At 39.3% G+C, this 14,038-nt stretch overlaps 1 protein-coding gene across 1 annotated transcript; it reads left to right on the top strand.

Annotated features, from left to right (window-relative positions):
- Positions 1 to 202: 202 nt before the first annotated feature.
- gata4 (GATA binding protein 4) lies at positions 203 to 10,923 on the top strand. The gene is made up of 6 exons (XM_073492696.1): positions 203 to 913; positions 6,875 to 7,041; positions 7,249 to 7,374; positions 7,626 to 7,707; positions 7,924 to 8,060; positions 8,778 to 10,923. The coding sequence occupies exons 1-6, from the start codon at positions 394 to 396 to the stop codon at positions 8,901 to 8,903; spliced, it is 1,158 nt and encodes a 385-aa protein (XP_073348797.1). The 5' UTR covers positions 203 to 393; the 3' UTR covers positions 8,904 to 10,923.
- The last annotated feature ends 3,115 nt before the right edge of the window (positions 10,924 to 14,038 follow it).

The following is a 14,038-nucleotide window of genomic DNA, read 5'->3' as shown; positions in this document are numbered from 1 at the left end:
GAAAACAACATGTACTTTGGTTGGATGACTTCTTTGGTGAAATGATCAAGTTTTATTAAAATCATTATCTCACATATTAGGGGGGGGGGAGAGAGAGAGAGAGAGAGAGAGAGAGAGAGAGAGAGAGAGAGATGATAACAGCTGGATCTTGATCACAGGCTGTAGTCTCTCACTCCTCCTCCTCTCTCTCGTGTCTCCTCTCACTTTATTCTTTATTTTCTGGAGCAGTCCCTCTCTGCTCGACTTCTTACCAGCAGATCTTGATTTTAACAACGGACGAGAGAGCTCTGCGGATTGTATTTTAATCGCAAATACTCAGAGATCCTGTGCGTAAACTGCAGCCGTATCACTTTCTCTTCTATCAACACGGATGTCCAGCTTCAAGGAGAGGATATGTATCAGGGTATAATGACAACCAACCACGGGCCCCCCTCCTATGAGGCCGGATTTCTCCACAACGCCTCGGCGGGCGCCTCTCCGGTTTACGTGCCCACCACCCGGGTCGTCACCCCCATGATCCCGGCGCTGCCTTACCTCCAGACGCCCGGCGCGTCGCAGCAGAGCAGCCCGGTGTCGAGCCACTCTGCCTGGGCGCAGCCGGGCGCGGACTCGGTGCCCTCCTACAATCACTCCCCGGTGTCTCCGCGCTTCGCCTTCTCCACCAGCCCGCCTCTGTCCTCCGGGGTGGCCACGGGCAGGGAGACGGCTTCGTACAGCAGCCCGCTAAACATCTCCGCCAACGGGAGGGAGCACTACGGCGCCCGGAGCCTCAGCGGGTCGTATCACAGCCCTTACCCGGCGTACATGAGCCCGAACGTGGGTGGAACGTGGGCGGCGTCCCCGTTTGATAGCCCGGTGCTCCACGGTCTCCAAAGCGGCGCTCCTCCAGGCGCAGCACGGCACCCAAACATAGGTGAGCAACAGCAAAACCATATATATATATATTTAATTATTATTACTTGAGCATTTAAATATGTTGAATGGAAGTTATGCTGAAAATGTTCTGCTCTTATTTTACTTTTAAAAATAAAAATGTAAGGAATCAAAAATCAGCTTCACTGTCACAGGAAGAAAAATATCAAATGAGAGCAGCATGTCTGTTTTATTTCATCATATTTGTCAGGGATTAATAAATGGTAGGTGCAGTTAATGACACACATGGACGGGGTGAAAGGTTAAGGCATGATTTAAAAAAAAAAAGGCAGAACAAATATGTCATAATATCACCAATATATTTTGATTCAAGTCTGGCTGCAGGGCACGTTTATAAAAAACTGCTCCGTTATAATCTCCTGATTGAGAACATCAAGATTAAGACAGTGTTGACTGACAGGACACACACGCTCTAATCTAAAAGGCCTGAAATATATGATCAGGACATAACAAATAATTAAGATTAAGAGATTAAATGTGTGATTTAACATTTAAGCAGCTATAAGAATAATTCTGGTAATAAGGTAAAAGAATAAAATGTCCTTATGTCACTGATCATCACATTTCTGCGGAACAAAAATAGACTGTCGTTAAATTTAAGCGAAGCAGGACTGTGTTTTAAATTTAATTAAACAGTTACATCTGATTCAAACGACACATTAACCACAAAAAAATTTAACTTTTATTTTTATAAAACGATGGCAGCCACAGGAGATGAGTCAGAACCGTAATGCAGGAGGATTAAAGGCTCATTTTGGCAGTTAATTTTCACAATCATAGATTTGTTCTCGCGAGAATTAATAATATGTGGAAAGTACACATTTGTTAAATCAATAAATATATGTTTATGTTAAAAAATACATCAGTTAGGCCAGTTGAAGCTGATTAGAGTCGTTTGATCACTGCGTTGTATTTGTACAATTATCACACGTTTTCTCTACAGTACTTTATTTTTCTCTTACAGTTACTTTCCATGTGTCTCGAAATTACATTTACACGCAAACGCACCATAAAGTCATTGAATGATATTAATGGTTCCATATTTCACATTTCTATTTAAGGAGGCTTATATAGTAACATAATTATATTTTATGATGATTTCCTTTATGAACAAATTAAAATAAAGCAACTGGTCGGATTAAGTATTAATTAATGTACCATTTAATATTCAGATTGGCTGTTTTAAAAGGTGCACTATGTAGTTTTGGGGAGGAGAAAAATCTTCTTTGATTGATTTTCATGACAGCATATGAAAAATATACGATTTCATATTGTGTGACTTTGTTTATATTTGCAGGATCCTTCTAAGTAGCCATCTTGTAGCTTCAAACATTGTTCTGGGGACCTTTTCCCCTGTGAGGACAGCTCATGTATTTATTTATGGACTTACATCACATAAATATTTCTGAGTTTGTATTATTACCCTGTTAGTATTAGAAGCATGACCTTTCTGCACCTTTAATAGCCCGACAACCCCACGCTGTGTCAAACACACATCGACGCAGATACATTTTAACACATAATAAACATGTTTATTATATTTTGAATCTCAAAAATAAATTATTGTAGTGATAGAAATTAATTTTTAACTGGACCGCACTTGATAACACAGTTTATTGGGATTATAGTTTATGAGTTGTGTTTGACTGTGGCCTTATGATGAGGTCAGAGTGGATTTGATTTGAAGTGTGTGTGTGTGTGTGTGTGTGTGTGTTTGGGTAATCTCTACCTTGACTCAACTGAAACCGAGTCCTTTCTGTCAGTGAGGATAAAGACAATCACTTTGTGTTGAAAACATTCATGTTGAGAGTAATTTAAAGTTTCACAGTCGGCCTCAGTTTCAACGTTCCTGCAGCCGGGAGTGGATTTGGCCTGCAGGCTGCAGGTTGCACTCTGGACCGTATCACAACAGATTGATTTTGCTTAGCTTGTCAGTCTTGTTGGCTGTGACTTGCACCTTGTATGGTCGACATCACTAATCAGCGTTGTGTTTATTTAACCTGTGTTTCTGAAATGATCTACATTTTGTGCATCGCTGACAGCTGCAGGCTGATGGGCATCTAAAGTGTCTCATTCATGTTTTCATTAATAAATTCCTATTTCATTATCATGTAATTTACAACCTAATCTGATGGGCTGGATTGTTATTAGACATATCACTCAGGCCTGTTATTAGTATCAAATTAAGTTGATTAACAGGCTGATTACTTGCTCGTTTATGAATATCTGCTCCCTGTGAGCTGACCGACAGCACTTAAAGACGGCCTTAACGTGCTCATCGAAGACAGATCTTCCTGTTCGATGAAGAAAGAATAAGATCAGCTGTACAAGAGTGTGACAGATAACAGCATTGATCCACGCTGACCTCTTCATCTCATCACAATCACACTCACACGGGCTGTTTACTCGCTGATGGAGGAACACAGCAACAGGCTTCATTCACCTCATTGTTTTACAATCACGGCAAATTAAATCAGATCTCAGCGTTTGATGAAGTGGCCGTTCAGACAGTCAGTGAAAGTCTCTGTCGTGTGAAATGAATCACAATGAGGATCTTTTAATTAATGACGACACGTTCTCACTCACAACTCGTCATTATCACATTAAATATCAGCAACAGCTTTACTGAGAAACTTTGTTTTTTCTGTAAAACATCTGTGAATCATTTAAAAAGGCTTGAAGTTTTTATTTATGTGTTATTTTTCCAGAAAAACATGACAATTAATTTTATTTTATAATCTAATAATGGCTTAAGAAGGTCTTTGTAACAGAGAAGTTATTTATTAACATGCTTTACTTCATTCTTTCTGAAATTTGATCTTAACTAAATTGGAAAATAGTCTTTTTCACAGCTATGCAACTCCTGTAACTTTAACATGACCTTTTGTGATCCATGTTTTGGATAAGTCTCACTTTTTCAGTTTATAAGACGTTTGCCTATATCTGCGTTATCAGTCTGTTAGGAGCCTGGCAGCACTGAAAGTTAATCGTGTCTCCCTCGTACACAAGGAGCCTCCGCCTATCTCAGCCATCGAATATAAAGTAAACAGCCGACTGACGACTTTGACAGTTTAATATTCTCTATGTTTGTACATGTTAGAAGTTAAAGACGGTTCGCTCGGCATTTGGGTAAAAATCAGGGGAAAGAATTAAACATTTAAAAAAGCATCAAAAGCCAAAGCACAAATACTTTACTAAAAGAATAAATAAGTACAGGCAGCATTACAAATTAAACTCCTGTACTGAAAATACTAATAAAGTGAATGTATTATTAACAAAACATACATATAAAGAAGTATCCAAAGTAAAAGTATGGCTTGTTTAAGTGTCATATAAAAAAATATACAAACTATTATATGTAATTTTACTCTTGATGGAGCTGATTTAAACTACTTTATTTAAACTATTTTAATGTATATTTCAGATAGTTTAATTTCCATTAATGCATCACATCTTAATCCATCTGTTTTTCCGTGAAATCAAATTTGTAACTTGAGTAACAAGTGCAATAATTTAAAGTATAAAGTAGCATAAACTGGAAATACTCAAGTAATCTCGAGTACCTTAAAGTTGTAGTTAAGTACATTAGTTGTACATGTAAATGTGTTTTTCATCAATCAAAAAGTCCCCTCTGTTGTTGTTGGTATATAATATATTAGAGGAGTTGCGATACACACGTATTGACATTAACTGTGTATTAAAAAATGAAATATTAATATTGCATTAATAATACACGTTTGATAATATCCTGTGAATTATCCAGTGCAGATGTTTGGCAGTGTGGCTCTGCTGTCTATCAGTTCATCTGTTTGCCTTTTCACTATTTATTAAATGTTATTGTTCTTTCTGAACGCTCGACACTCTCTCTCCTCCTCCTCCTCACACTAACTTGTATTATGAGTGTAATTTATATGTCAAGAGAGACAAAACACACAGTGAACAAAATTAAATATTCTACAGATATTGTGATAATATCGTTATCGTGACTTTGTTTGCCCGTTTCACCTTTGACCTCTAATAACAATACTGTCGCTGTTAACCTGCCCCCTGATAAAGACACACTGACATTTATGCAGCGGAATAAATAAAAACCTGAATTTAGATAGACGCGGCTTGCTGCCGTATTTCTCCTGCGTATTGTCTCGTGTTGGCTGAGTTGTGTTGGCTACATTTGCCGCCTGGCTCAAGGTTAGCTCGCCCTGCTGTCTTTGTTTTGCTCTCGGCCTTGGAGGAGGCCTGCACTTGCATCATACCAGTTACACAGACCAGATGGAGGGGAGATTTATACTATCTGAAGAAGAAAAACACGATATGATCTGATTTAAATGGGACTTTTACAGTTAATTAGTCAGAGTTTGCCACATTTCTTCAAGTTTTTTCTCAGCCTCACATGTCTGATAGATATTGTAACCTGTGGTGTTGGAGTCGCTGCTAAAAGCTGATTGATGTCTCCTTCCCTTTAACGTCTAAGTGACTCTTGAGATGCTCTTTTATGTGCCAGATGAGAGGGTGAGCATTGCATTAATCAGATGTCGTGCTAAATGGACGTGATAGACACAGAGTCTCTATTTGAATATGATGGAGCTCTATTCCGTCTCTATTTCCAGCCGACTCTTTATCTCATGGGGAGCAGTGAGATAAGGAGGGATTCCAGGCTGCTGCTGCTGTGTGGGCCGGCGGTCTGCTCCTCCTGCTGGTGTACAAATGACCCTGCAGACGATAATCACCCTGTTGGGGTCTGACAGTGCAGCAAACTGTTTATTGAGGGTGGAAAGAATTTTTGTGGCATGAAAGCAGCTGGAAATGAATTTCTCTAAGAATGAGCTCGGTTTGAAATGGATGTGTGGGAAGTAATACTTACTGCCAAAACACTTCACGACTTTAACTTAACCAGGATGCATTGCTTTCATAATTTATAAAGTGGCGTTTTGAATGAATTTTCCCAAGCCAGAGTGTTAAAGGACTTGTTTTAGCTCTTAAAGGCATTGTGTCCACACTGGCATTTTATAATTTCAGCATTTAAAGTACTAGCTATTTAATTCACTTTAGGGGGTTTCTTTTTTGCTTTTTTTGTTTTAAATAAAGAAGGAAAATAAACTTTGTGTACCAATTATGAAATGATGAATATGTGAAATAAAAAAAAAAAGGTTTTGTTATGTGTAGCCACATGTCTCGACAGTTTCCACAGCAAATGTTTTGTTTCCAACTCGAATAGAAAAAATTCTGTGGGGCTTTTCCATAACATACTAAATATAGTCATAAGACATGAATGGGTTAATTACCTTATATACTGTTAGGATGCTAATAATATACCATTATTTCTTTGTTGATAATATTTTATATAAATAACATGAATCTGAAAAGTAACTAGTGACTGAATGGAACAAATAAATGTAGTGGAGTAAAAAGTACAATATTTTCCTCTGTGCTGTAGTGAGGTCAAAATTTAAAGTCACATAAGACGAAATTACTTACCTTAAATTTGTTCTTATGTACTTGAGTAAATGTGCTTAGATACAATCAGTCACCGGCATTGTTTGATCCTTGAACTTAAAAAAGAACCTAATAAAATTACAGTTTTTCAAGATACAAGGTTCATTAATTAGTATTTTACAACACAGCGTTGTATAACAAAATGTAACTTTTAGTCTCTTTATGTTGCAATTAGAGTAGAACTTATCTAAATGGAGTATTAATCAACAGGTCATAAAATATCGAATATTATATTTATATATAATATCTGACGATGAGTTCAGGAGTCTCACAGCCTGAGGAAAGAAGCAGCTCTGTAGTCTGGTGGATACTTCTGTATTGCTTGCCAGACGGCAGCATGGTGAACAGACTTGACCAATATTAATGATGGTTTCTAATAATGTAACATGACAGAAGCAGATTGCTGTGAGAAAAACTAAAAAAAGTGTTTTTTGTCATCCTGCATCAGACCTGTTTGATGACTTTGCTGAGGGGCGAGAGTGTGTGAACTGTGGGGCGATGTCAACCCCCCTCTGGAGGCGGGATGGTACCGGCCACTACCTGTGTAACGCCTGCGGACTGTACCACAAGATGAACGGCATCAACAGACCTCTTATCAAACCTCAAAGACGGCTGGTGGGTGACATAGACAGTCATACAGTGACGTAATACAGTGTGTTATGCAGAGGTGCACTACTGATTAGTTTCATTATTGATTAATCTGCAGAGCATTTTCATGATTAGCTGATTCAGTCTATGATATGACATCTTCAAACCAACAGTCCAAAACTCAAAAATGTGAAATCCTTTTTGTCTTTTTGTCCTTTGTTGTCTACGCCGCAGTCTGCCTCGAGGAGGGTGGGCCTGTCCTGCACCAACTGTCACACCACCACCACCACCCTGTGGCGACGAAACGCAGAGGGAGAGCCGGTTTGCAACGCCTGTGGCCTCTACATGAAACTCCACGGGGTGAGGGAGAAAGTCCACCTCTGATACTACTGGAAATCTTGAACATGATCAGTTTAAACACATTTCAATTTATATTCAAGAGTAACATTTTGAGATGACTCTGAGATCATGCCGTACAAAAATCTGAACGTGTTTGGAGAACTTCAAGATCAAACACTGAAAAGATTGAAGCAGTCTTCTATGGCTTCACATATCTCACTTCAGTCTGCTGTTTGTCTAAAGGTTTTTCTTTTGTCTTGGTGACTTGACAGGTGCCACGACCCCTGGCGATGAAGAAAGAGGGGATCCAGACCCGCAAACGCAAACCAAAGAACCTCAACAAGTCCCAAACTGGTGAGCTTCAAACCGGCACGTGCTTACGGCCCATTATTCTATCTGTGATAAACAAAATGTGAGCAGAGAAAATTTGTATTCAGCCTGATTGATAAGATAAAGCAGCCTTTGCCCGACTTTATGGAGTTTATTAGATTTTAAACAAATCCTGTTAAAAGTCAAAGCAGTAAATTGCCTTTAAATATGTAATAACCTCAGTTTTTTTGTGCTCCACAGGGACCCCGGGCAGTGAGGGGACTCCAGTCACGCCGAGCAGCACTCCCCGTGCCTCCACCGCCACAGAGGAGCCTCGCCAGATAAAGACGGAGCCGGACACTCACAGCTTGTACACACACCACAGCGCACATGCACAGGTTGGACACCTTTTTAGTCGAATATGAAAAGAAAATATGGACCAAAAATTTTATTTTGAAGCCGTGGCCCAGTCGGAAGTATAACATGTTGGTATTGTACATTTCTGCAAACCATGGATATGTTAAGAGTAGACGTTTCAGAGTATCATCAGCATTTTGGGATGATGGTGGCAAGACAGTCAACAAGTGTTAAACCACAAGTGTTTCGATTGATTACTTTAGTGACAAAATCAGGCATTTTTAACAGGGCGTGGGGACATTTCTAGCCGTCCTGGGCGAGACTAAACTGGGTTTTTTAAACTTGACTTCTGGGCATTTTCCAGTCGTCTCTTAGAAACAAAAGCAGGTGTTTTAAAAGAGTTGTTGAGACATTTCCCAGCTGTCTTTGTGGCAAGAGAACCAGATATTTTAAGCCAAAAAAGTTCTCTTTTCCAAACAGAACTCCAGTGGTGACCTTAAAACTGAAAAATGTAAATGTAAATGTAAACAACGTAAAGAAACTTAAAGCGTCAATGCATCTGCGGTTTGCAGAAATGTACAACAACATTTATTTATGAAAACAAAAGAGGCTCTCATGTATCAATACATTCAGCTGGAATCTAACAAACCAAGAAAACTGCATCACATTCAGGACAAGGACAGGAAAAGGTTCAAGTCCCTCTCTGTGATCTCATTTGACTAAATTCCTGGGTTTGCCTTCTCACCATTTCCCTCAAGATTTCAGCCCTGCCAGCCTACATGGCAGCTCAAGGAGGGGCCCTTCCTCTCAAGATGTCCCCTGGGGGCCACGGTGGGTCTTCTAGCTCCAAAGCTGAACCCTGGAACAACCTGATCCTGGCCTAGAAGACGCACAACCCCGGAAAACTCAAAACTTTCTGTACCGATTAAACTCTCGTGGGAGACGCCGGTCTCCAGACAGCAGACTGCTGCTCTGGATTCAGATGATACAGCCTTCACACCGTACAGTGCCTTCAGTACAGCGCTCCGGGACGAACGGCGGGGGCACCAGTAAAGAAATGGAGATCTTAAACAGAGCTGCAGTCAAGGACTGAATGGAGGTTGAGGAGCAGTGCTGTGATAAAATACAACACAACTCTTGATATAAAAAACTGCAGGTGAAAAAAAGGGCACTTTTCATGTCACTCTCACCTTTTCTACCAGTGCAGGGGCTTTAAATGTTTGACAGATACTGTAACATGAACCAGTAACACACAACAGTAACGGTGAGACTTTTCACCACTGAGTTATTTTTATTTTGATATATTTTTGTCTTCATTTTCATATTATTACGGACAATATGCCATAAAAATGATGGACACACAGCACGTAAAGAGTCACAACGGCACACCATATTGTCAAAAGTAGCACCATGGAGGAGTTAAAGCAGTAGAAGTTAAAGGGTCAGTTCACTTTAATAACAACAACAGCTACATATTTTCACTGTGCCGCGACAATGCAATGGAGATGAATGTCATTTTGTTTGTGGTGCTAAAAGCATTGAAAATTATTTTTCAAAAAGTCAATAGCTACATCTCTTTACAGAGCAAACTATGAGCCGGTTACGTAATAATCCACAGACGTCAAAGCTAGTCAGTTTTCAGTGTTTTGTACACTGTAAAAAAAATGCTGGGCTGTTTTAACTCCAAAATGTAAGTTAAACTTCAGAACTAAATATGCGAGTTAACTTAATTTAGGTTGATTAATTAGTTCAAAGTCTTCGTTTTTTTGTGAAACCAATAATTGAGTTAACTGAACTTGAACAGCACCTGTACAGAATCTGTACATTGTAATGTAATGCTGCTCCCTGTGACGTTTTAAAATTTAAAGTGTGAGGGCGTAGTGACTGAATTCAATACTAACCATCATCTCTGTTCTCAATGTTCTCAATATACGATCAACATACCGTACAGTTTTTAAGCGACAGTTCAGCCTCAAATCAAAAAATTCATATTTTTCCTTTTTCATGTAGTGCTATATTTATCCAGCCAGATTGTTTTGCTGCATCTCTGTTGAGTTTTTAAAATGTATTTTTTGGCATTTTTGAGCACCGCAAGCCGTCTAGTTCCATTTTATTCAAGGCAGACATCTCTACAGCTGATACCTCGAAAACTCAGCAGCTCATTTTTTGATTTTAAGGTAAAACATCCCTTTACTTCTCAATCAAAGCATGATGACAAGTCTGATGCTGCTAACATGCTGATCATTTTTCTTTTAAAACATCTTTTAATGAGTGCTCATACAGAATATTTATCTATCTCAAGTTAAAAGAAAAAAACCTAAAAACTGAACTAAGTGAAAACCAGACATTTTAAGTTTAATTACCTTAAAATAAATAAAACCTGTACATTTATGTTAATAGTTGATTTCATTCTATGTATGTATAATCTCTATGATTTTATTTTTACAGTATATGTTCGGCTGATGATTAAAACTGTTCAGAGGTGGTGGTGAGGTCTGTGGATTATCCAGAGTATCTGTTAAAGCACTTTGCTATTGAGTTTTTTAAAAAAGGATGTCAATTAATTGAGCACCACAGACAAACATGCAGTCATCTCTGTTGTAGTAGGGTGGCCCCGTTTCAGCAAAAGTGTCGCAAAAACAGAAGGAAAAAAAAAAAACGTATGTAGGTGTTGTCACTTATTTGTGGTACCCGTGAGTGTCATTTCACAGAGCATCTAATTCTACAGACTATCAGGAAGATTTTTTATGAACTCACTGTAACTAAGAGAGAATTGCTCAACATCCATCACTCCTTAAAACCAGTGGTATGACCTTCAGTGCAATAGACACAGCTCCCTGTTATTTCTGGATCTGATGCCTGAACTGTGTACTTTTGTCCTTTTGATTAGAAGTATAAAAAAAAACACCAAAAAAAAAAAAAACAAACATGTCAGTATTGACACCTCTATGAAGAAAATACATGAGAAACTACCTATGCAGCAATAAGTTGCACATGATGAATGAGGATGGAAGGGATGGCACATAGCTCCCTCTGCTGGCGCGAGTGCAGACGTGCATCCACAGAAATCTTCAGAGCTAGTATTTATTATTAAAGGCACAACCCCAAACCACACAGTTAATGAGGATTGTATTAAAACTGTATAGTTTGTCAGCAATGATGCTTTAATTTGCTTGTGACAAGCACGGGGGGCAACATGTGTAAATGTGGGATATGGCCACATGTAATTACCAGAATAACAAATATATGAGCATATATGTAAAAAAAAACAAAAAAAAACTCCACTCCAGTATAATTGTAATACACCATTTGTGATATATTGTGAGTAAAGACACAGTGAGAGGTTTCTCAGTGTGCACTAACACTACCTGATGATCTTTCCTCTGTGTGCAACTGTAGCTCTCCTGAGGAAACTAATAAAGTCAAAGCATTTTGACGTAATGCAAATGGTATGTGTGATGTTAAGGTTCAGTGTCATTCTTTCCATTTCAAATGCATGCCAAACATTTGTGAAATATTTAGTCTTAAAGGAGACCTAACCCTTTTTTCCCTTTCCTTCAGTGTTTTTTTTATCGGTTCATGGGCATGTAAAAGATCTGAAAAGTTAAAAAGCCCAAAGTCGGCACCAACAGAGGCTCCTTTCTCCCACAGAAAACACTGCTCATGAAACGCCTCGTCAGTAGTCCCGCCTTTAATTCCGTGACTTTGTGACATCACACTACGTCACCATGTCACATATTTGCATCGTGTATACATAGTGGCTAGTTTGACACATAAGAATTAATTCAGCACAGCTAATCTGTTGATGTTAGCGGTGCTGGCTCAGGCGTGTGTGAGCTGACCAATCAGAGCAGACTGGGTGTTCAGGAGGAGGGGCCTTAAAGAGACAGGAGCTAAAACAGAGTGTTTCACACAGAGGGAAATACAGAGCTGCAACACCTGACAGTATGAGGAAAATGAAATCATTGTGGCAGAGAATGTTGGATTATGGGTCAACTTGTGGAGCTTTTGAATCTTCTAAAAACTGTATCTTTCCAATGTGTAAGTATTGTTTTGTGAAATTCACAACATCTTTGATAAAAAGCTGGACGGTGCATTGATTGAAGTCTTCAGTCAGCCTCTCCCTGATGAACTCGGCATATCTGTCCTGCACCATCTCCTTCCAGCACTGCTGAAACGTGAGTCTTATTTGATCCTGGAGGCCGTCAGATACTTGTGAACTAAAAGTGTAACCGGATGCAAATGCCCGTCCCTTTTCTAAAAATTCTTCGAAACTTCCACATTTTTCTGAAAGCAGAGCTTGTGCAGCTTCAATGACAGCGTTCACCTCCTGCGAGAAAATGTCTATCTTGTCTTCTGGTGAAATATCATACATACTTTTGAAGCAACCCTTCCAGTCTTGACCCAGCTCAAAGTTTTTTGCAGGGAACCTGACAGATCTCAGGAGGTGTTTCACAGCAGAAAACAGGTTTTCACATAAAGGATTTTCAGCTGCTTTACCGTAGCTCTCATGCTCCTCTGTCTGATCAATACAGTCCACTTGGGTGTAGTTAACATCCCTGAATAGATTTTCTTTAGGTCCTTTGAATCCCCAGCATTTCACATAACCTATATGAGTCTTCACTCCATACACGCTCCACCACTCCTGAGCTTTCTGAACCAGTTTCAGCATGCACGGATCGGTGTTTCTAGCCAAGCACGGGCTGTTCATGGTGAAAACATACACCTTCCAGTCTTCTGAGACAGCATCTGACTCCAGCAGCTCCTGGGTTTGTCTAATAATGATGTCCTCGCTGTGCTCCCCATTGTTGTAATTAGGATAATACGGTCCATACATGACAATCTCCTCCCGTTTCTCAATGACAGCCCATGAATGCTGCTTATCTTCTGCACCACACTCCTCAGTGAAGTCACGGTGAAACTCCATAAATTTCTTGTTCACTGAGTCGCTGAGGAACCCGTCATCTTCGGCTTGTCTGAACTTGAGATGCTCCAGTACTTTGTTCACAGAGTATTGTGTGTCAGCCCAGGACGACATCTGCTCAAAGAAGCTCTCAGTGTCAGTCGGGTGTTTTGTGCCTCCATTCACGCAGGCTTCAGGTGTGCAGGAGTGACCACAGCTGGTCCTGTAACACAAACTTATCTTATCTTATCTTATTGTAAGGCATAAAAAGTTTGGGTGAATATCACAAAACCACTGAATGGTATGAATAGTTTCGTTATCTCGAGATCTTGAGAAAATTATCCCGTCATCTCAGGAAAACGACAGTTGTTATTTCGAGATAATAACTCGAGATCTCGAGAAAACAAATGAAATTAACTCGTTATCACGGGAAAACGGAGGAAATAAAATGTATGAATGCATGGCCCTTTAGGGCTTCCATACTAAACAAACCAGCTTGATCATAAATATAATTTTTACCATATAAATAATTGCTGTTGACTTATGTAATGTAATTAAGAGTTCTTCACAGTCTTTGAAAAAACATTTGCGGATCAGGAAAGCTCATTATAGCTCATATTTGCATTAATCGCAAAACAAATATGTTAAAACAAATAAGAATTTAACGTAATGTGAAATGCAAACATATTATTTTGTGTCCATTCTACAAACATATCTCTAAGGCTGATATACATACATAATTAAGGTTATGAGGTTGGGTTATGTCAGAAAATACACTCAAACACGATGATACATGTCACTTAAACCATATAATCTGACATAATATAACACTACAGTGTTAGCCTGAGCTTGGTGTGACATGAGGAACTGGAAATGTGATACCTGAAATACCCTCTGACCTAAAACAACCCAGGTACTTAAATAAACCTGCCACTTTCCTGTTTCAACACATCGTTTTACAGCCTTCATTAACACATACTCTCACTCCTCTTCAGTCAGTAGTTACCTCAGTCTGACTCCGTCCAACCTGTCTGTCGGATATCTGTCCAGCAGAGTTCTCAGAGCCACCTGACATTTCTTTGTGTACAGCGGAGGCTCCTTTTCAGATCCATTAAA

Source organism: Pagrus major, chromosome 22, assembly GCF_040436345.1.
Source record: "Pagrus major chromosome 22, Pma_NU_1.0".
NCBI lineage: Eukaryota > Metazoa > Chordata > Actinopteri > Spariformes > Sparidae > Pagrus > Pagrus major.
The sequence above is the reverse complement of the archived record's forward strand: the minus strand, read 5'-3'. Positions and strand labels throughout refer to the sequence as shown.

What these genes read in the sequence shown, in the direction of transcription:
- gata4 (XM_073492696.1), top strand. Translation starts at nt 394, where the DNA reads ATGTATCAGGGTATAATGACAACCAACCACGGGCCCCCCTCCTATGAG. An exon ending in TCAAACCTCAAAGACGGCTG is followed by an intron (nt 7,042 to 7,248) that starts GTGGGTGACATA and finishes TCTACGCCGCAG; the next exon opens with TCTGCCTCGAGGAGGGTGGG. An exon ending in ACCACAGCGCACATGCACAG is followed by an intron (nt 8,061 to 8,777) that starts GTTGGACACCTT and finishes ATTTCCCTCAAG; the next exon opens with ATTTCAGCCCTGCCAGCCTA.